We start from the raw sequence: 26,940 nt of genomic DNA, 5'->3' as shown, positions 1-26,940 counted from the left end.
TCACCTTGGAAAACCTGAGATACGTGTAAGAAGTCATGTAATATCATTTTGGAAAAGTGTTGCAACAGTCACTGTATTTTCATGTAATCATGTATATATTTCATTAAAATATACTGTAAATTTTATTTGATATATCGATACTTACAATAAATATATGCACATTAAAAAAGTGACTGATCAAAGCAATGGATCTATTCACACCAGGGACAACTTTAGAGGAATGAGATACCAGTTTCACCTGAATTAAATAATTTCCAATTTATTTTACTCCCTGTAACTGTAACTCAGTTGGTATTTAGAATGTAATTTCAGCCAAGCTAAGAAGCACAAGGCTGGTAAATGCATTCAAATCTCCTCTGAGACCTCTACACTACAGAACACTCCGTCTGACTCACTTTACACTGCCTGGGCCCAGACACTGTGTCTACAGGCCCTGAGATTGTAGATCTCTCCCCTGTCATCTCTGCCTCATAGCTCTGTCCCTAGAGAAGGGGGTATGGATGGGAACTGTTGCTAGCAGTCTATTCCCAGTATTCTCTAGTCCCCTGAGGAACAATTACCTTACTTTACAGCACTGATACCTGGGAATAAATGTATCTGTACACTGTTGTTATCAACCTTATCATCTAAATCACAGACTAATGTTATATGTAAATGGCCTCACATGTCTCTCTCCTGTTCTCAGCCTCTGAGATTATTACCTAACAAAAAGCATTTGACTTCTCATACAGTGGTCCCACAAAGTATTTGGACACTTAATCCAGTTTTGAATCTTAATGTTAGAATTACATTATTTCTATATAACATTAGCAAAGTGCAAAGAAGTGATCCTAGACATTTTCGCAGAACTAACTTCACCTTTCTAAGCACCTTCACCTTTCTTTGCAATTACTTTCAGCCAATTGGTCCCAAGGTGACTTTTATTGGATGTGAAGTCAGTTCCACTCAAGTTCACACACACACACACACACACACACACACACGCACACACACACACACACACACACACACACACACACACACACACACACACACACACACACACTCATGTTGGTGCAGCTATCATTATGAGGACTCTCCATAGACATAATGATTTTTATACTGTATGAACTATAGATTCTATCCCCTAAACCTAACCCTCACAAAAAACTTTCTGCATTTTTACATTTTCAATAAAACATCGTTTAGTATGTTTTTCAAGTGATTTCAATTATGGAGACACTAGAAATGTCCTCATAAAACACATTTATAGCATAATACCCTTGTAATGACCGGTTTGTAACCTAAAAAAAAGTCCTCGTAAACCACTTAAACCTGCCCACACACACACACACACACACACACACACACACACACACACACACACACGCGCGCGCACGTGTCCACAGAGTAACCACAGGTGTATTGTAGTTCATCATTTACATTTAATGCATTTCGCAGAAACATGTATTTTCCATTTAAGTTTTTTATAGTTATTACATAGTTCAAGTGAGGTTGTATTATATATTTGATTATAAAAATTAGTATACATTTTGAATTATGGCCATATACCTTTTTGGGCCACTGTATGTTATACTTGATTCTCTCAAACCCTGTCAAAAAATTGTCCTGGTCATATTCAACCTAAATTCATTAATATATATATATATATACACCGATCAGCCAAAACATAAAAAAACCAGCCTAATTTTGTGTAGGTTCATCTCCCGCCACCAAAACAGCGCCAACCCGCATCTCAGAATAGCATTCTGAGATGCTATTCTTCTCACTACAATTGTACAGAGCGGTTATCTGAGTTACCATAGACTTTGTCAGTTCGAACCAGTCTGGCCATTCTCTGTTGACCTCTCTCATCAACAAGGCATTTATGTCCACAGAACTGCTGCTCACTGGATGTTTGTTGTTTTTTGCACCATTCGGATTATATTCTAGAGACTGTTGTGCATGAAAATCCCAGGAGATCAGCAGTTACAGAGATACTCAAACCAGCCCATCTGGCACAAACAATCATGCCACGGTCCAAATCACTGAGATCACATTTTTTCCCCATTCTGGTGGTTGATGTGAACATTAACTGAAGCTCCTAACTCATATCTGCATGATTTTAAGCACTGCACTGCTGCCACAAGGTTGGCTGATTAGATAATCGCATGGATGATTGTTGGTGCCAGACAGGCTGGTTTGATAGGTTACCCTGGTCGATAGGGTACCTGAACTTTTGGAAACAGCATGCCAACTTCCTCTTTGATCATGTTGCCATTTTTGTTGTGCTTCACAGTTGATTTAAAGATGGCATTTCATAACATGATGTTGTTTTTTGTGATGTAACCGTTAATCTCGGCCCTGAGACTCATCAGACTTGCTAGACTATATTCAGGTCCGGAGGTAGTTTGAACAGAGGCATTCAATTATTTTCAGTAATCTTAAGCACATTAACCACCAATTCTCATTACCACAACACGTCCGGACGTTTTACTTTCACTATTCCCATTATTTTTGATGATTCTCATTACCATAACACAATCATGTATTTAGGTGAATTGAAGTATTGAAGTGAAAATGAAAAGCAGTATGAATGGAGTACTACTAAGATGTATTTAAGATGTACTTTACGATTTTAAATATATACCATTTATTACTTGGCGATAATTGCGATAATGAGAGGGGGTAAAATGTACTTAACTGTAATTAAAATTATGTCATAATGTAAAACATCTTAATATCCTTAAAGTGGTTCTTCCTTTTCATTATGCAAAATAAAAATACTTATTTGTTTCCTTTGATTTTGGAGTAAAATAGGACCAGGACATTTTTTTAACAGCTTTTGTGAGAATCACCCAAATTCTTGATACTGAAAGAAGATGAGCGAGTCTGGTTTGCTTTTCTTATTCTCTCAAGTGTGTCTAAGGATCCCTGGAGAGCTCCAGCCAAACTCCTACCAGGTCACAGAAGACTGCTTGTGTGACGTCGCCATGCGACTATAAAGTTTGTCCAGAGGGAATGGGTGGCATTGCTTAAGTCTCAGTCAGATTGCTATGCAAACAGTTACCAGAAACAATGTGGAAGAGCAGCTTGAAAGTACTTAATATGCAATACAAAGTAGAATGTGTGGTTGTAAAATTGCACCATGGGAACACCTAAACACAGCATGCAAACTCTGATTTCTTACTTTGATGACCTTAAACCACTGTATGTATATCCATGGGCAAATCACCAAACAATAGGGCCTCACCCTACCGAGTTTTGCAAGCTGATAAAGAAAAAAAAAAAAATGACTTTAACTATTGAGACTTTTTGGGGAGGTGTTTGCTTCCTTTGCATACAAGTGTTAGTCACCCAGAGGCGATGCATTTTGAAGTAGCAGCAGTACAGACCTGTCCTCCCCTGTGCTGTAGGGAGGAAACAGGCTGTATTTTCCATCTGTGGGCGACGGTAGTGGAGGCATTCGTGATGATGTGACCTTGGTGAGCTAAGGGAATAGCTCTATAAAGCACAATAAATACACAATTCACAACAGAGGCGGGCAGGAACCATAGCAGAGACACAGTGGCCACTCAGGACATTATGAACTTATTCTCATATCATAATACAGTGAACAAGCAGCCAGGGTTGCTTATAGACACCCCACAGAAAGTGAAAATACAAAGCAACTGAAGTGTTTTTTATTGTGACCACGCAAACTGTTAAGACCTAAACTATTTTTTAAAAGGTCTAGGTTTTAAAACTGTAAGAGGCCATTCACACCAAATGTGCTTTTGTATCCGTCTTTGTTTTTTCATAGTTTTTCTGTGTAAACATGCATTAGATGGACGTCTTTGACCATTGAACATCTATTTTTGTTTTCAGTGTGTCACACAGGAGCACTGCGTCTTTAAGACCACCTGTAAAGTGTATATGGATACATCTGCATTGTGTTTCATTCTCACCAGCTTGAGAACTATTTGCAATATTTACAAACTCTAAGTGAAATGTAAAAGAACAATACAAAAGAAAAACTGTGCAAGTTTGCTTCAGAGCAAAGCTCATATCAAAACAAAACAAATGCACCAAATTATTAGACATTTTTTTGGCTTTAGAATATCAAAAGGCCCAAGCTGTTCAAAACAGTACGGTAAACAAAAGATAAACTACTAATTAGAGGAAAACCGATATAACGGTTTTACAGATTATTCAGTGCCAATATTTGCTTTTTGGAACAATCTGTTATCTGCAAAAAGTTATGCCAATATTTTTATTTTTTTATTTTTTTAGGATTATACAGTTAGTGTCTTGGTCCTCCAGTATAACAGTGGCCACCAAAGGTAAAATAAGTAATTAATGAATAATGTGTTTCCTCACTTCAATGCATATTTTGTTATTTTGAATAGATTATCAAGTGTTCTAAATTGAAGCATGGGCATGCAAAGAAAAATGTGACTATACTGAAACATGCCCCATCAGCATATGCATCTCCAACTTCATATCTTGTGAATAATAATAAAGCTTATTCCTCATTAAACTTCTTCTGGTGAAATATTTACAAAGCCCTTCAACTGGTGACTATAGTAGATAGGCTATAAATGGCTTAATTTGGAAAATACTTAAATATAGAGCATTATAACGCAGCCAATTCGTTTTCATTTTAAAATATGAGACCCCGGAGTGTTTAAAAGTTATGCATAAAAGTTTTTTTTTTTTTTTTTTCTGGTTATTTGGTTTCTGTTTTATTGGGATTTTGGTTGCACAATAAACTGCATCTGGGAATTTATTCCTTTTGGACTCTTGTAGCCTCAATGTCTAGTTATAGTAAGGCAAGACAGATTTTGTTTTTAACTATCGATTAATCAGTTATCTGCCTTTTCCACCACCTTAGTTACCAGTATCGCAAAATCCAATATCAGCTGACCGCTACTACTATTTACAAAGGAGCTTTCCAGGGACCATATCAGAATTCCTTGTTCAAGAGCTCTTGCCTCTTTCCACTCAGAGAAACACACTCCAAGAATCATTGTGCCCACCAAAAGAACACTTCAGGAGTTGAAAGCATTCCACAGATGAAAGATGCTTCCAGAGCCCTGATAAACCACCACATTTAAATCCTCAGCAATATTGCGTTTTCTCCCATCATGCCCTGATTTATAATAAACTCAAATATACAAGCTCAGATGTTTGCCTAAAACCATCTACTGGAAAACAGTAGAAACATCAAAAGTTTTCCCAACTTTTTGACTGCCTTTCAATTTATTTCAACATTTAATCACATAAGAGCAGACTAAAGAGGTAGACAAAGATGTGTACAGCAGAATTAGACGGTTATAGTAATCATAACAGCAGTGTTTGTATAAGTATGGACTCTCAAGTCATAAAACAAACTCATTAGAGGTTTGAATGGGTTAGGTGTTAATAAGATAAAGAGGGGAATAAACTTCCAAACTGTATGTTTATTCACAAATATGTCTTGCTTATCAATGACAAGGCTTTCTCGTTAAAGTCACTCTTAAAGAATGAGAAATAAGGTTGAATGAACTAAGGTGGGGTTGGAAGTGAAGATGAGACCTAGCCCATTGGGATGAAAAATCACAAATGAGATCTTAATTGTTTCTTCTAGACAGCAATGAGATTAAACTGAGAGCAAATGGAGCCATTTCTCTCCAGAATTAGATATTTTTCTCTCAGATGTTTCTCAAGAGAAAAAAGACCTCAATAATTTCACGTGTCTCTTCTAGAGTTTTAGAAGAGATCTCAACAGTGTCACAAACTGTGCTTAGATTTGCCAGGATACCGAAGTTTGATACCAATTTGAGCTCCAACATTTCTCTTGAAAATTTTCCAGGACCAAATTATCTGGATTCTGCTATCCATTTTAAAAGAATGGTGTTCTAATGTTCCAAAACAATTTAAGCTCAATATATATATATTAAAATAAACTAGGGATGAGCTATCTCCTGCGCTATTATTTCAAGTCAGTCAAAAATACAATCTCATTCATGAGAAGAGACAGAGCTACTGACCTACAGTTGTTTAACAATGTATTAGATGATTAACTGTACATATGAGATCGCTTGGCTGCAATGCCGGAACAGAAACATATTTACAGTGTCTTCCTCCCTCAGCGGCTCACATAATACTGAAGGGACACGTATCATATGAAAGAGGTGACACTGCAGTGCTAGAACCGCCTGGGGCAGTGAAAAAGCTATGAAGAAGGAAAGAGACTTCATAAATGAAATATGAATGCAATCTTCCTTGAAAATAAAAACTGTGGTATGTACAGTACTTTTTCAATTCAGTTTGAAAACATTAAACAATTATGTGTGCAATAACTCGCTATATTTTGAAATTGGTCAAAGCACAAGTTTGATATATATCTGTCATATTAACATTTGATTTGATTAAGTTTCACCTTGAAGGAATAGGACTAAAACTTTGAAGCTCCAAAAAGCACTAAAAGGCAGCATAAAAGTAATCCATATGACTCCAGTGGTTTAATCCATATCTTTAGAAGCAATCCAATCACTTTTGGGTGAGAACAGACCAGAATGAAACTCCTTTTTCACTGTACATCTTGCCATTGAAGTTTCTAGGCGCGATCATGATTTCAAGCTTGATTATGTTTCCTAGATCTGGACGCATGCGCAGAGCACTAGATGGCACTAAGAAGTGTAATCGAGTGTCAAATGTCAAGATTTATAGTGAAAAAGGTGTTATATTTTGGACAGTTCTCACCCAAAGCCAACTGGATCACTTCTGAAGACATGGATTTAACCACTGGAGTCGTAAGATTACTTTTATGCTGCTTTTATGTGTTTTTTGGAGCTTCAAAGTTTTGGTAACCACTCACATGCATTGTATGGACCTACAGAACTGAGATATTCTTTAATTTATCTTTATCATTTATCTTTTATAAATCTTTATGTGTGTTCTACAGAAGAAAGAAAGTCGTGAGTGTGAGTAAATAATGAGAGAATTTCTATTTTTTGGGTGAACTATTCCTTTAAGCAGATATTGGTTAGGAATAATTATGGTTGTAGTAACTCCTAAAAACTTCTTTAACATGGATATGTGTATCTATTTTCTTCTATTTAATGTGGCCTCTCCCATCCTGGAATGTTGTAACAGGGTGGGAGATCAGATTTATGATTTACTTCGCTTTTGATGTTGTGTTTTGAGCCATATTTAGAAATTATTTCATGCCTTTAACATTATTACATGTCAAGCCACCCACTAACTATCTCTGTGAGCATAGTATTACTAACACATAGGTCAGAGGTGTGAAGATAAAAGCATATGTACATAATGTCATTCGGCTGATCTACAATAAGGTTTTACTCTTCATGCTTATGAACAGTATAGGAATCCGGTGGAGTTCAGATAAGACCTCTTGACATGTACAAAACCCAGGCCACAGTTCAAAGGACTTCATACCTGTTTGATGGTGTCTTGTGTGTCCACAGCTTCTGGCAGAGGTGTCTGTGAGGTGAAAAAGAGAGAGAGAAAGAGTGTAAGGAAAAGAATGCATGGGACTAGCAGAGAGCTCTTGCTCTGATTATTAGTGGTCATTATTATTACCATTTTGTTTGTGTGTTAATGTGTGGTGATCCGGCGCTGGAATTTGTTTTTCGTGTTATCATGATTGCTTGTTGCTGCTATTATCAGTGGCCTTGATTGACAATGTTCTCTCGTGCACACAGACACGCACTCCACTGGCTTCAAGCTGTTATACTGTAGTTACTGTATTTACACTGAGTGTTATACAAACTCTCAGCCTTTCAAAAAACATCCAAGCTGTGACTAGCAAAAATGCCATTCTGCCCATGTACAATGTCAAAGTCTTAAAACATGGTGCAACAAAGGCACCGAGGAAGGCTAAAGAATACCAGAAGACATGCCAGACTAATGTCGCCATTTGTGGCATCTGACGCTTGTGCTGTACATGATCCTTGCCACCTGCCTCGCTTTCTTTAAAGACTAATTAACAGCTATAACATAATTATGAGTCACACAGGAATTCAAGAGAAATGTTTGGCTCTGTAAGCTTGTTTGTGTGGTGGAGACAAGGAGAGAGATGAAGAGATACTATATGAGGTTAACCCTATGTTTTTGCAATACAACTTGCTTGACAGGTTGATAAATGTGCTGATTGTAGGCAATAGATTAGACACTGGGTTAAAAATGGGTCTAAAAAATTCAAAAATGTTACAATTAAAAAAAATTACAAATATATACATAAATAAAACAATAAATATTGTATATAGCCTAATTGATATATATAAATATATTTAAAAGAATTTTTAAATTCCCCCCAAAAAATCTAACATTCACGTCCACACGTTAAATGGACAAACTTACTACCTTACTACAATGATAATTTTATGTTATTTTTTTACCTATTTGGAGCTTGACAATCATTGTATCTTTATGTATTACAGAAATTTCATACTGCATCCAGGGGCGTAGCCAGAAATATTTTTCAGGGGTGGCCAGGTAAGACCCAGTTATTTTATTGGGGTGGCCAAAAAAATTCACTACTGACTGTGACATGCTGTACCAAAAGCAAATTCTACAGACAGAAATTCTGTAAATTCTACAGAATTTATAGATCAGAAATATACACAAGGAATTTAAAGTTATCAATTTATTTTCAATGCCATACAAAAGAAGGAAAAAAATTATTGGCTGCATATCTAAAAAAACAAGGCTGGGTTGGTGTGGATGTTTGATGCATGATTTACTAGCTGTACCAATGTAGTCGCGAGTTCAGAACCCAACTTGATCTGCTTTTCCATGTTGCTGAATGTGCCGTTATGTACTGATCCTACGTTGGCATCGCTGGCACAGCTACATGTAGTTTCTTTTTCCACGATACTGCAGTGAAATCAGAAACAATTGACCAAGCGTCCCCATGTCAGTAAATAATGCAACAAAGTTGGCTTGACTTTGGATGTTCTTGATTCACAAATAGTCCCAAATTTAGGGACCGTCTCTAAAGATACAGCAACATTGGAGCATACAAATCCAAAACACTTACAAACATTTCCTTAACATAAAAAATACAACTTCAGTAACATTTGAAGCAAATGACTTACAGGCATACAACCAACATGTAGGTGTCAGCAATAATGCACACCTTTTAGATTTTTGATATAATAATAAAAAATATATATTTTTTTGAGTTATACATATGTAAGCATTTCTATATTCATCAGTATTGTAATAGGCCTTGGTGTCGGGATCTGGATTTTATTTTGTGGAAAAGCGGATCAAGTTGGGTTTCTATTCTCACGACTACATTGGTAAAGTACAGCTAGTAAAAACATGCATCAAACATCCACACCAACCCAGCCTTCTTCTTGTTTTTTAAATAATGCCTAAACTAAAGACTCTGCTAAATAAATTCAGCTGACTCGATACATGTGTTAACGGACTATGATAATGGCCTACTCGGACAACACATTGTTTCCTAGAGCTGGCAGAAAATACTCAAAACAGAACAAGCAGCATATCTATCAACCACAAATAATATAATATTGAGCAGCAGCCATCAGAGTTGCATTGGAATGACGTCACCTCCCCTCTTCGAATGATTGGCTAGAGGAGGAGCTGTTGATCAAGAACTAGTGGACCAATGGGGACGCAAAACGCCCCCTGATCCCATACACTGCAACGGTCGATATATGACGTCACACCTCTACACGCAGAGGTTTGTGCCGTGTGGGCAGTTCGCAGCTGTTCAGCCTGAATAGCGCAGACTGTTTGCATCATAGAGCGGCGAAAAAAGTCACCTGTCTGTCAGTGTTGTCAAAAGTGCTTTGCACAACAGGGGTGGCCAGAGGGGTGGCCAAGCTTCAATTAGGGGTGGCACTGGCCACCTATGGCCACCACGTAGCTACGCCCCTGACTGCATCATAAGTCTAAAGTTAAGATCTGAAATTAAGTTCAATGTTCAAAAATTAAATCCTAACTGAAATCACTATGGGTACAGATAAGATAAGATATTTAGATTTGCAACATGATCACGTGGGAAGTTGGCATGTTTTTTCCAAGAGTTCGGCCACATTATGCTGACTCACCAATAAGCGCCATCTCCTATCATACATTTTTGTATAGCTGAAAACAACTCGCTTCACAACTCACTTTTTGCACCCCTCAGTGGACATAACACCTGGAAAATGGAGCTCACACTTGCCCATACGCTCACAAACACTTACCGCTTTTGCCACTGGGGGCAGTGTTTCGAATTTCAGTAAGCACAGACTGATTTTAGCTAAAGAAAAGTCAAGCTACTGTTTCCAATTTCACTGTGCGATCAGTCATGCTTACAGGATGTTTCTGTAATATGATCCCCGGTCACATCAGCTATCTTTAGCTGCTTTTCCACCATCGGGCCGAACGGTTCTGAGCACGGTACAGAACGGTTACAGTATTTCCACTGGAGCACGGTTTGGCACGGCACAATTAGCTAACCGTACTCAGCCATTCTTAACTGTGTTGGTGGAATGACTTTAGTATGTGGCGACTTAAAAGTGTATCTTCGTGATTTTATTATTATTGTTTAACTAGTATTGTAGCCTACTTTTATTTTTCTACATGCCTTTTTCGTCAGTGAAGTAGATTACCAGCTCATTTAAACTCAAAATACATCACTATATTCTCATTTATTATTTTCATATAATACTTACAGTATATAACATTTTGCCAATAAATATCTTTTTTAGCTAGTTTGGGAACTTTTACCTCTCTGCATGCTTGTGTACAGTTGTAAACACAAGCCCTCAGCAAATTATGGTAAACCTTGTGCCTTTTTCTCTTTACTTATTTTTCCGAAATGGTCTGTGTCTTTGCTGTTTGTTAGGACCAAGGAAAAAAGCAGTACGAAAACTGGATCATCCTCCATAGTGCGCCGCACTCGCTCCAATGTTTACCACGGATCAATTATTTACCACAGTGGAAAAGAAAAAAACGTAACCGCACCAGCTGGCCCAGATCGGCACGGAATGGTATGGTTTTGCGATGAGAAATGTTTGGCCCGATGGTGGAAATACGGCTTTTGTATGGAAAAGAGCACTTTGGACATTCTGTTCAACTTCTCATTTTGTGTTCCACGGAAGAAAGAAAACATACAGGTTTGGAACAACATGAGGTTGAGTAAATGATGACAGAATTTTAATTTTGGGGGAACTATTTCTGTAATGCCTAATATTGTGTAGAAATTACAAAACATTGAAATGACACTAGCAAAGAAGAAGCATTCAAGTGATTTCAAGCAGCTGAACTGGACCACATACTTGAGAATGAATCAGGTTGTAAGCATGCATTTCTGATGGGATTCTGGCTCAAGAGGCACTTGAGGTTTTGGTGCTGTGTCCAGCCATTAACTAACGGCAGTTGCCACCAGCTCTAATCTCTGTCTGCAATCAAAGCTTTTTCAGATAAAAAATGGCTTCTCTCTCCTCCATATGATGCAAATCAGGGCGTTGATGAGATTGAAGATAGACTAATGGATGAATTGCTGTTTTAAATATTTATATTTTTGCCTGTGAGTGCAAGATGAGTCATGAATATTTTTGGGTTTTCTTTACGAAAGAAAAAGTCTGTAAATTTTAAGTGTATATCGGTCAACTGTTAGTAGTACACGAGCATATACTGTAGATGACCTCAAAGCTAACAGACATGGACTAATGGTCAAATTTTTGACTTAGGCAGGAAGAGCCATATAATGCTCATTAATTACATGGCATGAATTCTAAAACCAAACATTCATTTTGATATACGTTCCGTCCTGCACTACAACTTTCTATTATGAGATTCTGCTGGCACATTAGCTAACTGTTTGTAACCTTGCTGACAAAGAATTTCACCACAATCTTACATCTTAAAACTGGCCACCTGATTCCCTTTTCCAGTATGGAAGAGAATCCATAACTCAGCTTTTATGAGCCTCTGTCAGAGTCTATTCCCACACCAGGTGTTACTCAGCATTACCAGCCCAGAACCTTAACTACTACCACTTCATTGAACCATTAATGCAGCAGATGTCCACTGATGCATCTGAGTCAACAGTCCCAATATTTATGCCTGGTGTATCATTTCTCGAAAAGATCTTAGGGATAAGCTGATTGTTATGAGCAGTATGAACCAACAGTGAGGGTCTTTTTCTTCAGCTAACTTGGTAGCTTCATTTTCTACATCAAAATTTCCCTGCTTGGTTTCCTTCCATGAGTAGTGATGGACAGTTTGTTTGGATGCTAGTGAGAGGAGGGATGATTCCCAGGTTATCAGGTTCACTAACTCCTCATGCTTCATTTCCCATATTAAGGCTGGCCAGCGTGGAGTTCTCTCCGCCCTGTGGGTCTGTTGACTGAGTAAACTGTGTAGACTGCGACTGTAGCTGCCTAGATCACATGCTCAGGCACAAGAGGGAAATTACACTCTATTGACTCTATATATAATGAAACTGAAAGTGAAATGCCATGGATGGAGTGGTGTATTTACATTGGAGCAGAAAGACAGACAGACAGACAGACAGACAGACAGACAGACAGATAGATAGATAGATAGATAGATAGATAGATAGATAGATAGATAGATAGTATTTAATATAGTCTTTAAAACGTATGGTTGTACTATCTACATTTTGTTTAATTAACGATATAATTTTTCACACTCTGGGTTTTGGAACACGGAAGTAAACGTTTGCAGGGTAAAATTCGACAGCGGTGAATGGGAGTGAATGGGCGATCACAGCAAATATTATTTTCACTTACCCATTTGCTTTAGACTGTAGCTGCCTAGATCACATGCTCAGGCACAAGAGGGAAATTACGCTCTATTGACTCTATATATAATGAAACTGGATAGGATCTGATATTGCCTGAAAGTGAAACGCCATGGATGGAGAGGTGTATTTACAATCCCTTTTGGATGGATGGATGGATTGGAACAGACAGACTGACAGACAGACAGACAGACAGACAGACAGACAGACAGACAGATAGATAGATAGATAGACAGATAGATAAATAGATAGGTAGATAGATAGATAGATAGATAGATAGATAGATAGATAGATAGATAGATAGTATTTAATATAGTCTTTAATACTTATGGTTGTACTGTCTACTTTACTTTTTGTTTAATTAACGATATAATTTTTCACACTCTGGGTTTTGGAACACGGAAGTAAACGTTTGCAGGGTAAACTTCGACAGCGGTGAATGGGAGTGAATGGGCGGTCACAGCAAATATTATTTTCACTTACCCATTTACTCCAAGACCAAAAGTAAAAATCCACTTTTACGTTTGAATGACTTTCCAGAAGAAGAAATAAATAGAGAGTGGTGGATTAAGACAGTAAAATGGGAGAAGATGCCAAATTTATTGTCACTCTTTCAGCAGCTGTAATAGAAACCCCCTTGCAGCTGTGGTAATTCGTTTTTTAAAACTAATTCCAGGGTAAAAAACACAAAGCATAATGTTATAAACTTACACTCAATATTTAAAAAAATTTATTATATTAAATTTTTTTGTGACATTTACGCCACTAAATAAGGCGGAAACGCATCATCACAGTCTGTGAAAAAGGTCTATTGCAGAGAAAAATAGAAAGCAAATTGTTTGGCAGCCAAACGTCTTGTTTTATAACAAGCACTTTGGCAGTAAAAACAATCAAGTGTACTACATTTATTAAAGAGGGCTTGCCATTAGTCTTAGTTAGAAACTCTTATGGGAATCTCACTTAATGTGGTGGACAAAAATATATTGTATACTATTGCAGGACACTCTTGAGGCACATGCCCGGGGCTCTGTTATGGTTTTTAAATTGAACGTGGACAAATAGATGAATAATTACAGAAAATACCAGCCAGAAAAAATTAAAAATAAAAAATTCTGATGAGGTCTTTACTGTGGCATATTTAATTTTATTTATTTATCACACATATACAGTGAAATTCTTTGTTTTTGTTTTTTTCCCACATATCCCAGCTAAGCTAGGGTCAGAGTGCAGGGTCAGCCATGATACAGCACCCCTGGAGCAGATAGGGTCAAAGGCCCAACAGTGGCATCTTGGCAGTGCTGGGGTTTGAACCCCCAACCTTCTGATCAGTAACCCAGAGCCTTAACCACTGAGCCACCACTGCCCCACCATTGACATACCATTGACATATATGGATATATATATATGTACATTGTACCATAGTATAGAACAAGCATGTTACTTAATGTCTGATCATTTATGGCAATGTAAGGTATTTCGCCCTGTCCAGTCACCAGCCTTATTGCTAGAATGCAGAAGAGGGACAGCGGGGTCCTGAGACTAAACATACAAAAGACCACCACTCCATGACAACCGACAATCATTAGTGCAGAATGTTCCAAATCAAACATTTTGGCCTAGTTGGAAACGGTCTTAATTGAGGAAACTGGGGGCATGAGTTATTTGTTTTAAATGTTTGTTATGAATTTGAAACAAATGATCCACACCAGAAATGAATGTAATTTAAAAGAGTTCAGTTTGAGTTATTTTTATTTGGATGTCTACTTGGATGGAGAAAACAAATGCTGAATACATGAGATTTATTCTATAGTTCACAAAAGTTTACTCTAGTTCACTAAGGCCTACAGTGGTGTGAGACTTCCTGTCCTGGAAGCCTCCCTGTGCACATTCTTTTCCAGACTGTAAGGGAACAATAAGGTGGACAATAAACAATACGCTATAAATAACTCCTTTTTAAGCCTTTAGTCCAAGACATGTAAACACAAAAACACACACACACACACACACACACACACACACACACAAACAATGGAAAGTGCTTTTCCCCATTGAGTCTTTGCTGTTTGGGGTCATGTTCAATGTATGGGGGATTCTGGTCAAGTGTCTTACAACCTCTACGGTTTACATCATTTGGCATTGGCTCCAGTGTCATCATGCCTTCAGACACACACACACACACACACACACACACACACACACACACACACACACACATGTTGGTGCAGCTATCATTATGAGAACTCTCCGTAGACATAATGATTTTTATACTGTACGAACTATAGATTCTATCCCCTAACCCTACCCCTAAACCTAACCCTCACAATAAACTTTTACGTTTAGTATGTTTTTTTAAGTGATTTGAATTATGGGGACACTAGAAATGTCCTCACAAATCACATTTATAGCATAATACCCTTGCAATTACCAGTTTGTAACCTAAAAAAGTCCTCATAAACCACTTAAACCTGCCTACAGACACACACACACATTGTTATTATTATTATTATTATTGTTGTTGTTATTATTATTATTATTATTATCTTTCACCTTCATTTATAGAAGTCTTCATATCCTCTCTCCCTTAAAACCTTGTCAAGTAACAGTACAACATGATTTTGTCCTAAAGAATATGCTATATTTTTCTGCACACTTACCCAGCTGATTCCCCGTATTTTAGGTGTTTTCTCATTGGAACCGCGATCAGGATAGACTTTGTAATTGTAACTCCGAAAGAGATGCATGTTTCAGTGAGGTCCGATATCAAGAATTATTTCATTTAGAGATCATCTGTTGGCACTGGCAGTAACACACGGCGAAAGCTACATTTCCAGTAAGTGTTTGGCCATCCCTGTTTGAAGACAAGGCGAGCTCGCTGCATTCCTACATGCGTGTTATCTCCAGGTTCTGAATGCCATTAAAAGCCGCGCTGTGCGCTGTCAAACGTGCCTGCGCGCTCTCGACAATCTAGCCTCTCAATTCAATACAGGAGGCGCCAATACGAGCTGCGCGTTCCCGTCTCCACGCCGCCGGACACACGGCGCGCCTCTCACTTCCAAGAGTCCGCACGGATTTGTCCTCAGGACAGGTGTTTCTACACCAAAATTACCAACATTTCACGAATTCTTATATGACCTTTAAGTTTCCTTTGTTGTCCGCTGTTCGTATTCATATAAGGTCAACATGGTAAAATTTTCTAATAAGCCTAACTTACATTGCACTGCTCAGTGCTCATGTTACTCTGTATTCTGTGGGTTTTAGTGCCATGGTACAATAGCCTACATTTCGAGAATAGTTGAAATAAGATTGAATTTTGAGAATAAAATCACAATTACGGTAATAAAGACACTTAAGAAATAACATGATCAGAATAAAGTCGTAGAAATGAGATTGAAGTCAGAATGTTTTGAGAATAAAGTCAAAATTATGAGAATAAAGTAAAAGCATTCTGAGATTAAAGTTGCAACATTACAAGATTAAAGTTGTAATAAACTATTATGAGAATAGAGTCAAATCATTATAAGATTAGAGTCTAAATATAATGGGATTAAAGTCATAATATGTTAGGAAAAAATTAAGAGCGTTGTATAGAGTCATAGTTTTATGAGATTAAAGTTGTAGCATTACAAGGTTAAATAGAAATACTTAAAGTCAATAAAGTCATATAACAATGTAATAATTTGAGAAATATTTTATCTCTCAAATATCTCTTTATTCTCGAAACCTTATGACTTTATTCTGGTAAAGGCCTGTTTTGAGATTATTTTCAAAACATTACCACTTCAATTTCGTAATGTTACAAATCGTAATTTTGTTTATTTTAAGGTGAGACACAAAAATGCCATTGTACCATAGTATAGAACAAGCATGTTACTTAATGTCTGATCATTTATGGAGCTGCTTGTATGCAGATTGTTGTATTTACACATGTAATAATTTTGTTTATTGTTATTTCCCCTTGCATGGTGCAGTGATGTGGTTCTTTGATACACTGTATATACAGTGGTACTGAATGATTAACATGTACCATGGTATTTATTTACATGGTACTCCTATTTAAAAGAATACCATGGCATTACAATGGTTTATGTTCAAAAACAACAGTTTTGCCATGGTACACATCCAAGTGACTAAAACAATTAAAACATGCAATAGGCCATATGGACATGTAATGTTAAGTGTTACCCAAGCATTGCATAAATCTTTATATCAATATGATGTATATTCAAATATGAATATACAACAGTATATTAGCAGTAGTCATTCATGTCAAATTTATATAATTTCTATATTTTAATATACACAAATCATTTATGTATTAAGCATTATTAAATGTAATAATGTTTCTTAATGTTATTAATGAAAGTTCTTATAAAGTAAATGTATAACTTTTAAGATCTTCTTTGTAAACACTTTAAGGACACCTCACCATATATATTTACTACATATATACTGTTAGGCAAAAACATGTTTAGCTTATGTGTTTGACTCAAGAACACACTCTCTCCTTCAGCTCTCTTATCTATGTGCCCCAGCTGCATGATAAACCTTGAGGGGGTGAGGATCAGGGGGCGTGTCCGTAACCAACCTTAGCTACTACATATGCAGGTGCCAAGGCTGGAGTAAAGGAGTAAACCAACAGAAAAACTGCAGCATTGGCTATGGTACAAATCCCTCAGAAGTTGGAATACAACATATTTTACCCAACTCTATTAACTGGAGTTTGAATGTTGAGCTTTCTAAGTGTTTGATTTAGACCTGTACCAGAAAGTGTTGGGTTTGACATTTACTTATGTGATATTTCATGGGTAAAAAAAACCCATTGGACATCATTAAGGAAATAGTCTCTTTTCTGTACCTGTTCAGAGGGCAGAGAAGCCTGGATGAGTGTGTCTGCTGAGCACATGACTGCTGGAGCCTCTGAGAAGACAAATGTAAAAGAGAAGAAGTCAAAAATTACTGTTTGCTTTAAAGTCAAACTACACTTCTATTGCTGTTACATGATGTTATTTCCCATCACATGCTAATGTTTTGAGAGATATAATGACTCCCACAAAATTCAGTGGCTGGATGTTGTGGATGAATAGTATTGTGAATATCTGCAAACTTGTAAGTGGCTACGAAGATAGCAACTAGCTTTGTTCCAAATCTAAAGGAGCATCCTAACTGAAATGGAACCTCAAGTGATTGGTTTAAAAAGCCATTCATGGGCAGCACCTCTGTAAATGGTCACTTACACATACCACACATTAGAACAGAACTAAAATTGAAGTGCATTAAAGTCTAACTTTAGAATGTTACTCAGTTAATAACTCAATACTCTAATAAGAACAAAAAAATACATACAGAAGCTGTAGATATTGGGTGAAACATTCATTTTAATCAAATGGATTTCAGGTTTAGTACTGAATAAAATATAATTTTATAATGTAACTATTTAAAAATAACATCTGACATTTTTTACTTATGCATTTTGGGATTGACTTATTCACAAAGGATACAGTGAATGCTGCCTGAGATTTTGGCCACAACCTTACAAGACAGCATTTTGCTGTATACAAGTGTGCCTGTAATGATTAAAATGGGGATTAAAATGGGGCCTAAAGGTGGGCAGGTCACCAGGTTTTATAACACTTATATTTACAACTTGAAGGACTTATAACAACTCTGTTTGTTTTGAAGTGTCCATACAAAATTCTCGAGGGTCTCCCCACCCACAGATCACACTGGGGACAACCTTAAGAGATGTCCCACCCTAAGAAGGTCCATGTGGACAACATCAGGGTGTCGGCCGCTCACCACTGTAATTTTTGTTCTGGATGTCAGGGAGCATTACATAATGCTTGTTTAGATCCCAGCTATTGTTTCAGGAGAGTGAGTTTCCCTTCCTGCAGAGGCCAAATGGAACAACATTAAGCCTCCAGACGGTTTGTGGGAGATTTTCAGTCACCTTTGTGATGCTTTTCCACTCCTCAGTCCATAACAGTGAAATAACAAGATATAAATATGCAACTGAATTTTTAAAAATGTTTATTGCCTTTTTCTTTTTTTTTTCTTTAACAGATTGGACATCAACATTTTGTGTTAAAGGGATAGTTCAACCAAAAATTAAAATTCTCTCATCATTTACTGACCCGCATTCCATCCCAGATGTGTGTGACAATCTTTCTTCTGCAGAACACAAACAAAGATTTTTAGAAGAATATTTTAGCTCTCTAGGTCCATACAATGCAAGTGAATTGTGATCAGACCTTTGTAGCTTCAATCACATAAAGGAAATAGAAGTAATCCATAAGACTCCAGAGCTTAAATCTATATCTTCAGAGTTGATATAGATAGGTGTGGGTGTGAAACAGATACAAATTTAAGTCCTTTTTTACTCTGAATCTCAACTTTCACATTCACTTTCAGATGTGAAAGTGAAACTAAACAGCCACCACATGTGACTTTCAAATGTAAAAGTGAAAGTGAAAGTGGAGATTTAGAGTAAAAATAACTTAAATTTGTATCTGTTTCTCATTTACACCTATTACATCGCTTCTGAAGATATAGATTTAACCACTGGAGTCATATGGATTACTTTTATGTTTGTTTTATGTGATTTTTGGAGCTACAAAGGTCTGGTCACCATTAACTTGCATTGTATGGACCTACAGAGCTGAGATATTCTTCAAAAAATCTTTGTTTATGTTCAGCAGAAAGATTGTCACACACATCTGGGATGGCATGAAGGTGAGTAAATGATGAGAGAATTTTCATTTTTGTGTGAACTATCCCTTTAAGCTTTGAAGAAACACAAAAACAGAGCAAGTTCTCAGTGTTTGTTTTTAGGGTGCACTCAAAAAATATTTCAGCCTATTTTTAAGATTTATGCATTTCAGTTTCACAACAAATTTCCATCAGATTGAACTGTGTAATCTTTAGCCAAATTAAATTAATAAAACCTATTTTATTTTATTTTATTTTGTTGAAGATTACTCAATTTAATTTAATGGAAAAAAATTTGAAATTAAAATGCATAAATCTTAAAATTATTTTGTGAATATATTAATAAAATTATTTCCCCACATACTTAAAAATATTTTTTTAAAGATTTATGCATTTCAATTTCATAATAAAATTCCATCAAATTGAATTGAGTAATTAAAAAACATCAATAATAAAACTTACACTTTATTAAAAAAAAAGTATATAAAAACATACTAAATTCGTATTCATTTTAATATTATTAAAGATTACTCAATTAAACTTGATGTAATTTTGTTATGAAATTGTAATGCATAAATCTTGAAAATAGGCAATGTTTTTTTTTTGTTTTTTTTTTTTTGTGATAGACAAAATAGGCTAAAACTGAAGATTAAATATTGATAAAGAATGACACATCAGAATGATTTATTGTCATGCACTCCAAGCTTGAAATGTCTTTTACTATTTGTGTGATGTTAATTTAGGTGTTAATTTAACAAGCTTTCATGTTATCTCTTACAATTACTGATCTTTTGGGTAAAATTGGTTAAAAGCATTCATTTTAAATTATTATTATTTTATTTTTTTAGGTTGAACAAAGCCATATCAAATTCAATGTTCAGAGTTATTAAAGGTTATGTGTAAAATAGTGTTACAGCACAGACTCCATTCATGAGCACCAGTTTTCCCTTCTACCAGGTGCTTGCTTTGGATGCCTGTACCTATTCTGGCTCTATTCATCTGTCCTCTTCCACGAGGGCCCCAAAAATGCTTATCAAATGCTATTCTGGTTGTAATATCTCTGTATGGATGCACCAAAGCAACAGACTTAGAGAGCTACCCAAAACAACCAACTGAAACAGCAAAAGCTGCCAGTGTTTCAACATGAACATGAAAAAGCTTTTCAGCTGCACATATATGCAAGTATACACACGCTAGTACACATGCATTTGTATGCCCACAAAAACAACCAACCACATCAAAGAATAAAATGCTATGTGAACTGATATTTGCACACTCTTATAGCTTGCACTCATATATCTCCTAACCAGGTATTTACCTCAACAGAACTGTATCAGCTTTATCTTACCGATTCTGTTTCTCTTCTTAGCAGACAGGATGTGTTTGAAGAAAGAATACATTCTGCCATACATATTCTTCATGTACATTTCACTCCACAGTTGCTAATGTAAACTGTTAGGGCCCAGCAAGGTGATTAAAAAGAGAAGATCCACAATGTGCTCTTTCAGACTCCGTGTTCCTGTCTGCATATTTATAAGAGTATTCCTGTGGCCTGTGACAAAACCGGTGCCAGTGACAGAACTCAGAAATCCAGTTTTCCTGCATGTGACCTTAACAATTTACTTGAATGTGGTAGTTTGTATCTTATAAGAAGCACAGGCAAAACTCAGATCAGATAGCAATAGACACTTTGACCGTAATTGTAATTGTGTGCAAACACTGGGGGTCAAAATGTGTTGATGATCATTTGGATGCAGTTGTCAGATTTTGAGATAGCACAAATCTATGCATCGCTGTACAACTAAACTATATAGTACATACAGTATAAATGAATCTTCTTTCAGTTAAGATTTGACATTGAGAACATTTTAAACAAGATGTTCTAGATTAAAATCTACTTACACAGAAACTTCAAGACAATAGACCCAACCAGTTCACCAAGTAAGACATCTGATTTTAGAACAAAGATAGGATGGAATTTTATTTATTTATTTATTTTTTTTTTTTTGCAGTTTTATCCTCTGTTACCTCTTAAATACAATGACAAAGGAATCTGATTCATGGCTGTAGAATCAAATTGATTAATTTGATAATATACACTGGTGGCCAAAAGTTTGGAATAGTGTACAGATTTTGTTCTTATGGAAAGAAATTGGTACTTTTATTCACCAAAGTGGCATTCAACTGAACACAATGTGTCAGACATATACAATATAGTCAGGACATTAATAATGTGAAACAATGACTGACTGATGAGTTTCTAGAGAAAGCTGTTTCTTTTTTTGCCATTTTTGACCTAATATTGACCATAAGACATGCCAGTCTATTACATACTGTGGCAACTCAAAAACAAACACAAAGACAATGTTAAGCTTCATTTAACGATCCAAATAGCTTTCAACTGTGTTTGATATAATGGAAAGTGATTTTCTAGTACCAGATTAGCAATTTAGCATGATTACTCAAGGATAAGGTGTTGGAATGATGGCTGCTGAAAATGGGGCCTGGCTAGATCAAAAATAACTTTTTTCAAATAGTGATGGTACTGTTTTTTTACATCAGTAATGTCCTGACTATACTTTGTGATCAGTTGAATGCCACTTTGGTGAATTAAAGTACCAATTTCCTTCCGAAACAGCAAAATCTGTACATTATTTCTAAATTTTTGGCCACCAGTGTATACACCATAAACATCTGCAAACAATATCTAATGTTTGTTCTACAAACAATGGGGTTAACTTCACATTTAATAAAAATTAATTTCAGTTACATGAGTTACAGGCCTAAGTATAAGCAATACTGTAGTAAAAGTAATGCTTGCCTTGGCACCATTGATGCTTTACTAGAACAAAATCTATGTGTGCCCTCTAGTATGCATTTATAACTAGTTCAATTTACACACTTGATAGTGTGGCTTCACACTGTGGTTTAGCTGGTCATTGTTAGTTTTTGGTTTGTCACAGTGGAAAATGTCAACCGGCTTATCTTTGAATGGCGGGTGTTTGATTTGTAAGTGTCTTACTAGTTTCACTGGTTCAAACTGTCATTTGCAAACAACCTCTGAACAAAACAATACACTGATTAAGTGGTTCGTTGTTTATCATGATTTATCGTACGTGAACCGTATGGTAGGATTCAGCTCCATTCCTGCTTGGTGTCAGACTCCACTGCTACGTGTTGCTGAGTGATGACGACTAACTGCAGCTGGTGCCAGCTAGACATCACTTCAGTCAACTACAATGGACTTCAGAGGATGAAATGATGCTAACTCCAACCTTAAGACATGAAATAATTCATACGGCACTGCCTGAACCTTGGACTTAGGATGGACCTCACCGAACCTCACCAAAATGACCTGCCGGTTGAACTGCGATGCACCTCATTGATATCTGCCTGTAGCACCGTAGTCTAATGATGGACTACACTCTTAAAATGGAATACATAGACTATCAGTGAATTGCCAACAAAAGCCTACACCAGCCAAATAACAAAGGACATTAGATCTGTGTGAACTTCTGCAGCTAACCAGGATGGGCTTCAAAGACATTAAGCAAGTGTTATGGGCCAATGTTTAAACAACAAGATTTTGTATGAACTGTAAGATTAATGACTAGTTTACTAATTTTAAACCATGACTTGCACTACGCACAAGCACAAAAAAGAAGCAAACAATTTACAATCACATTTAAATAAAAACACAATGATGACTCGAAGACTTTATAGATCTTACAGTTTCATTTTCTGTTAAAGCATGATTTTCTCTAAAGCTGCTTTGAAATGATGTGTGCTATGAAAAGCGCTATACATAAACAAAAAAATTACTTGACATGTAGGCCTACTGTTTGGCATACTTCCGTTGTTTTATCCAATCTTTTAGCTTCACTCAAATGTTTCGTTCGTGAATGACTCTGTGCTTTTTAAAGGTGCACAAAATTATTTTTTCCTCAATATAAAAGTTTGACTCCTAAAGAAATTAATTGGCATAGGCGATATAGGCAGCCGCTTGAGGCGGCAACGCTCTCTGGGGAGTTTCTTTCTCCCATCGCGAGCCAGGGGTGGGGCAGCACAGTTCAGGGCACCTTTTCCCCATCGTGATCTTGTGAGCTCTGTGGGGGGGTGGACAATAAGGTACCCTGTCATGCCGCCCTGCCCCTGGCTCGCGATGTGTGAAAGGTGCCCCAAATCGAGCCACCCCGCCCCCGCAGAAAGCTCGCAAGATCATGATGGGGGAAAGGTGCCCCGAGTTGTATATATATGTATATAATTTATATATTACATACACTGGTGGCCAAAAGTACTGGTGGCCAAAAGTTTGGAATAATGTACAGATTTTGCTCTTATGGAAAGAAATTGGTACTTTTATTCACCAAAGTGGAATTCAACTGATCACAATGTGTCAGACATATACAATATAGTCAGGACATTAATAATGTGAAAAATTACTATTACAATTTGATTTTTTTTATTTTTTATTTTTTTTTCAGAACTTCAAAGAGTTCTCATCAAAAAATCATCCACGTGCAGCAATGACAGCTTTTCAGATCCTTTGCATTCTAGCTTTCAGTTTGTCCAGATACTCTGTGGCCTGCACCCCTGAGTCTTCACTTTACTGTTGTACACGAAACTGGTGTTGAGTGGGTGGAATTCAATAAAGCAATCAGCTGAGTATATGTGAGGCATCTATTTCTCAAACTAGAGACTCTGCTGTACTTATCCTCTTGTTTAGTTGTACATCTTGTCCTTCCACATCTATTTCTGTCCTTGTTAGAGCCAGTCCTTTGTCTTTGAAGACTGTAGTGTACACATTTATATGAAATCTTCAGTTTTTTGGCAATTTCAAGCATTGTATATCCTTCATTCCTCAAAATAATGATTGACTGATGAGTTTCTAGAGAAAGATGTTTCTTTTTTGCCATTTGTGACCTAATATTGACCTTAAGACATGCCAATCTATTGCATACTGTGGCAACTCAAAAACAAACACAAAGACAATGTTAACCTTCATTTAATGAACCAAATAGCTTTTAGCTGTGTTTGATAAAATGGCAAGTGATTTTCTAGTACCAAATTAGCATTTTAGCATGATTACTCAAGGATAAGTTGTTGGAGTGATGGCTGCTGGAAATGGGGTCTGTCTAGATTTGATCAAAAATGACTTTTTTCATATAGTGATGGTTCTGTTTTTTACATCAGTAATGTCCTGATTATACTTTGTGATCAGTTGAATGCCACTTTGGTGAATTAAAGTACCAATTTCCTTCCGAAACAGCAAAATCTGTACAATATTCTGTACAAATCTGGCTGCCAGTGTATATATTATATAATACATGCATATATGTATATACAGTATATACATACACCCACACACACACACCCACACACACACACACACACACACACACACACACCCACACACACAATTACCCAAAAATGAAACATGGCTTTCTTTCTTTTGCAGAATACAAATGAATATTTTTAGAAGAATATTTCAGCTCTGTAGGTCCATAAAATGCAAGTGAATGTTGGCCAGAACTTTGAAGCTCCAAAAAGCACATAATGGCAGCATAAAAGAAATCCATAAGATTCCAGTGGTTAAATCCATGTCTTCAGAAACATCATGATAGATGTGAGTGAGAAACAGAACAATATTTAAGTCCCTTTTTACTCTAAATCTCCACTTACACTTTCAGATGTGAAAGTGAAACTAAACAGGCATCAAATGTGACTTTCAGATGTGAAAGTGCAGATTTAGAGTATAAAAAGGACTTAAATATTGATCTGTTTCTCATGTTGTTGTTGTTGATATTACTGTAAGGGGGGCACCACTTCGAATCTCACCTAGGGCACCAAGTAAGCCAGAACCGCCACTGGGTTTATGTTCAAAGAATCTTTGCACTCCAATTGGAGCTGTATTGCCATAGTGCACAAAAAGTACACAAAATAATAAACATGCAGACCTTACTCATTACTATATAGTTAACTTTCACATCACAGAGAGTAAGAGACAGAGAGAAACACACAGGTCCTTTGGGAAAGGGTTCAGGACCTCCTGCAACAAATCACAGTCTCTTTATACCCAATTCTCTACTCCCTGTTGACTCTTAAGGCAAGACCATTTTAAATGAAACATAAAGATCACACACTCACACACACATAGATGTTGTGTACATAGATTCTCAAGCCTTACACATACACATAAGATTGTTTGCATTTTTGCTCATCCTGCTCTAATTCCAGTACACTCAGTGATTTAATATGATCATTATCATATCTGTTCATTTGTTCCATTCCAGACTTTTTCCTGCCCATTCCAGATCAGTGCCTGTTTCTTAGAAAAACAAACTCCATGTCCACGCTTCAGCCCTTGGAGGAAGGAAGTAACATTTATGTTGGAATGAGAGTGCAAAATTAAGTGATAAATGTATTGACAGGGAGATTTAGAAAATGAAAGAGATTAATGTTCGTCTGCTCATGTGTGATTTCCTGTCTGCTACCTGTGGGCTTCTGTAAGTTCACAGCTAACCTTCTTCTGCTTATCTTTCACCCACTAGCACCTTTCCCAGCATAAGCATGGTTCGTGGGCCATAGAATTTCCCACGGCAAGATACGTTATATGGAAATTTTTGTGTAATGCACAGAATGAATATCATTACAGTTAATGCACATCTACAGACCTTATAGACTATATTTAAAACTTATTTTGCACACATGTTGTAAAAGAGCTACTGTTTGAACTTTCAGTCGGAACACTTTTAGGATAAATGAATTATTTGCACACACTGAATACCATAAAAGTGAGAAAAACCCACAACAATAACTGTCATATACTGCTACCATATAGATATTGTGTTCTCATTTTCAGTTATGTGTTATAATTTCATTTACTCATTAATGTAAACAAAAATGAATAAAAACTAAAAACTAGTAAAAACAATTTTACCTGCTTATGTTTTATTAGGTAACTTAAAAATATTAATGTGGTAACATAGTATTGAATATTATTGAAGAGTACAGATACAAATGTAATAATAATAATAAAAGAATATTAAAATATTGAATATGTCTGTTAACTGGCTTGTCTCCTCATACTGAAAACACTTCTACTTAAACTAAAAGGAAACATTATTACATCTGTCAGTGATAGATACGATAAACATACTTACCGGTTTATCCGGTATATCTATAAAAGATGTTGGCAGTGTTTTCTTCTTTACAAATCGTTTCCTTTGAAGTCAGTCAGGAGATTATTGTCTTTCTGGTCTTTAAGGAGAGCGCCAGTTACTTGCCTTTACAGTGTATCCGTATCTCTTTATCACTTTTTCTTTCTCTCTCTCTCTCTCTCTCTCTCTCTCTCTCTCTCTCTCTCTCTCTCTCTCTCTCTCTTTCAAACCTTTCTTTCACTTTATCTATCTCTATCTCTTTTTGTCTCTCTGTGGTGTCTGTTAAGTAGACAGAGGAAACCAAAAAGAATTCTGATCTCA

The 26,940-nt window shown here is 36.5% G+C and overlaps 1 protein-coding gene across 4 annotated transcripts in view; it reads right to left on the bottom strand.

The window, feature by feature from the left end:
* LOC127418663 (rap guanine nucleotide exchange factor 3-like) overlaps window positions 1-26,726 on the bottom strand; it is a 49,508-nt gene extending 22,782 nt beyond the window's left edge. Inside the window, exons 1-3 of one of the 4 annotated variants that reach the window (XM_051659340.1) lie at window positions 26,623-26,726; window positions 17,610-17,671; window positions 7,405-7,449 (exon numbers count right to left, since the gene is read on the bottom strand). In XM_051659340.1, coding sequence (XP_051515300.1) covers window positions 7,405-7,449; window positions 17,610-17,657 — 93 coding nt within the window. In that variant the 5' untranslated portion in view covers window positions 17,658-17,671; window positions 26,623-26,726. Of the gene's footprint in view, window positions 1-7,404; window positions 7,450-15,408; window positions 15,770-17,609; window positions 17,672-17,858; window positions 17,866-18,885; window positions 18,929-26,622 lie in introns of those variants that run through there. The other 3 variants (XM_051659342.1, XM_051659341.1, XM_051659339.1) reach the window with 3 other exon arrangements.
* Between the last annotated feature and the right edge of the window lie 214 nt (window positions 26,727-26,940).

Source organism: Myxocyprinus asiaticus, chromosome 28, assembly GCF_019703515.2.
Source record: "Myxocyprinus asiaticus isolate MX2 ecotype Aquarium Trade chromosome 28, UBuf_Myxa_2, whole genome shotgun sequence".
Taxonomy (NCBI): domain Eukaryota; kingdom Metazoa; phylum Chordata; class Actinopteri; order Cypriniformes; family Catostomidae; genus Myxocyprinus; species Myxocyprinus asiaticus.
The sequence above is the reverse complement of the archived record's forward strand: the minus strand, read 5'-3'. Positions and strand labels throughout refer to the sequence as shown.